We start from the raw sequence: 2,003 nt of genomic DNA on the forward strand, positions 1-2,003 counted from the left end.
GTCATGGCATATGACTGACCATTTGTTAAGTTGTGCTTGGTAATAAACTACGCGTACATTAAAACATGGTCATACTATAACACTTCTGATTCCCCAGCAAAAAAAAATCAACTACACTGATGATAATAAAAATTTGATTAAAATAATAACTTTCATTTATTCAGAGGCATTAGCAATTAAAGATGTACAATCAGCAATAGTGTTGATATCCATTATAGTTGGAAAATTTCGCTGTATTACATGTAAATGTTTTAAAAACGTCCGCAAAAGCAATTTCCATAAGAATATGCTGAAATAACGAATGTAAGGGATTCGATCAAAACAGGATGTTGGGAAGATGGCTTACGCAGATATGAATCACAAGCCAAGGAACTTCGAGTGTTCGGGGCCACCGTTTACAAGAATGATAAGATAGTACTTCCTAATGCATTGAGAATGAAAGCAATTGAGTGTGCCCATCAAGGGCATGTGGGTATTGGTTCTACCAAAAGAATTTTGCGTGAACACTTCTGGTGGCCTAGTATGAGTTCAGCAGTGGAATCATACATCAAGCACTGTGAGACATGTCTTCTGATATCGAAGAAAAATCCACCCATACCGCTAACCAACAGAGAACTACCTAGTGGCCCATGGGAAGTTTTACAAATTGACTTCTTCACTGATAAAGAGTTTGGGTTTGGCGAGTTCCTGGTTGTTGTGGATACGTACTCGCGCTATCTTCATGTCTTGGAAATGAAGCACACAGATGCAGAATCGACAAATCTGGCACTTAATAGGATCTTTGGTGAATGGGGCTATCCTTATGTGATTCAAAGCGACAACGGACCCCCATTTCAAAGCAAATCATTTGTAAAAACATGGGAGAACAAAGGTATCAAAATCTGCAAATCTATCCCCTTTTGTCCACAATCTAATGGAGCCGTTGAAAGGCAAAACGAAGGGATAAAACGGGCCATAGCTACGTCTAAATTGGATGGTGTACACTGGAAGCTCGCCCTTAACAGATATGTACATGTTCACAATAAGGTTCGACCTCTCACTCGACTCGGCGTGACGCCATTCGAGTTGTTAGTCGGATGGAAGTTCAGGGGTACGTTCCCTGGATTATGGAAAACTGATGCCCCCGAACTAGATCGTGTGGACATTAGAGAGAAAGACGCTTTCTCTAAACTAGAAAGCAAGATAAACGCAGACTGTCGGAGAAAAGCTCAAGATTCAGACCTAACTGTTGGTGATAAGGTGGTTCTGTCTCAAATGAAGAAGAGCAAGACTGACTCAACATTTGGCGCTGAAAAGTATACGATAATAGCAAGAGAAGGAGCCAAAATAGTTGTCAGAAGCAGCCGTGGCGTAATTTATTCTAGGAACGTAGCAGATGCAAAAAGAGCGATTGAACAAAACGAGGACCGTGATGAGCAATTCAACGAGAATCATACTGGAATTGAAGACATTAGTTTAAATTCGGAAACAGGTGAGATATTTAGATGACACCATTGTAAATATGTTTATTCAACTAGTTTTATTTGTACTAGAAAACGAGTGGAATGCAGGAAGACAACAAGTGCCTTTCGGCATGAGAGCTCACCACCAGAACAGTGAAAACGACTTTCAACAAATACTGCGATCCGAAGAATCATCAATTGATAGTGAGAATAGATGTCAGATGGGAAACAATCGACCACAACGAGAGAAGAAACTGCCAAAGAAACTGAAAGATATGGTTTTGTATAACATATATAATTAAGTTTGAGTTTGAGCATTTGTACACTGATATTTACTAACATACATTAAATAAATAAGTGTAAAATACTGATCTTTTGAAAACTTTTATTTAAATTTTATGTGATCGAACAATTTACTATGGGATTATTATAGCTTTGAGCATGTTTTGTAATTATTTGATGTCACAGGATAGACAATTCTGAATGGTTAATAATGCGCAGGTATCCTTGCTTTTTTACTAGCGCCATAAAACCTATGCAGAGATGTCTTGTAGTGTGTGG

General features: G+C 38.5%; 1 protein-coding gene across 1 annotated transcript; it reads left to right on the forward strand.

The window, feature by feature from the left end:
- Positions 1–393: 393 nt before the first annotated feature.
- On the forward strand, positions 394–1,771 carry LOC134225583 (uncharacterized protein K02A2.6-like). Its single transcript, XM_062705777.1, has 2 exons — positions 394–1,471; positions 1,533–1,771. The coding sequence occupies exons 1-2, from the start codon at positions 436–438 to the stop codon at positions 1,742–1,744; spliced, it is 1,248 nt and encodes a 415-aa protein (XP_062561761.1). The 5' UTR covers positions 394–435; the 3' UTR covers positions 1,745–1,771.
- Positions 1,772–2,003: the final 232 nt, after the last annotated feature.

Source organism: Armigeres subalbatus, chromosome 3, assembly GCF_024139115.2.
Source record: "Armigeres subalbatus isolate Guangzhou_Male chromosome 3, GZ_Asu_2, whole genome shotgun sequence".
Classification (NCBI taxonomy): domain Eukaryota; kingdom Metazoa; phylum Arthropoda; class Insecta; order Diptera; family Culicidae; genus Armigeres; species Armigeres subalbatus.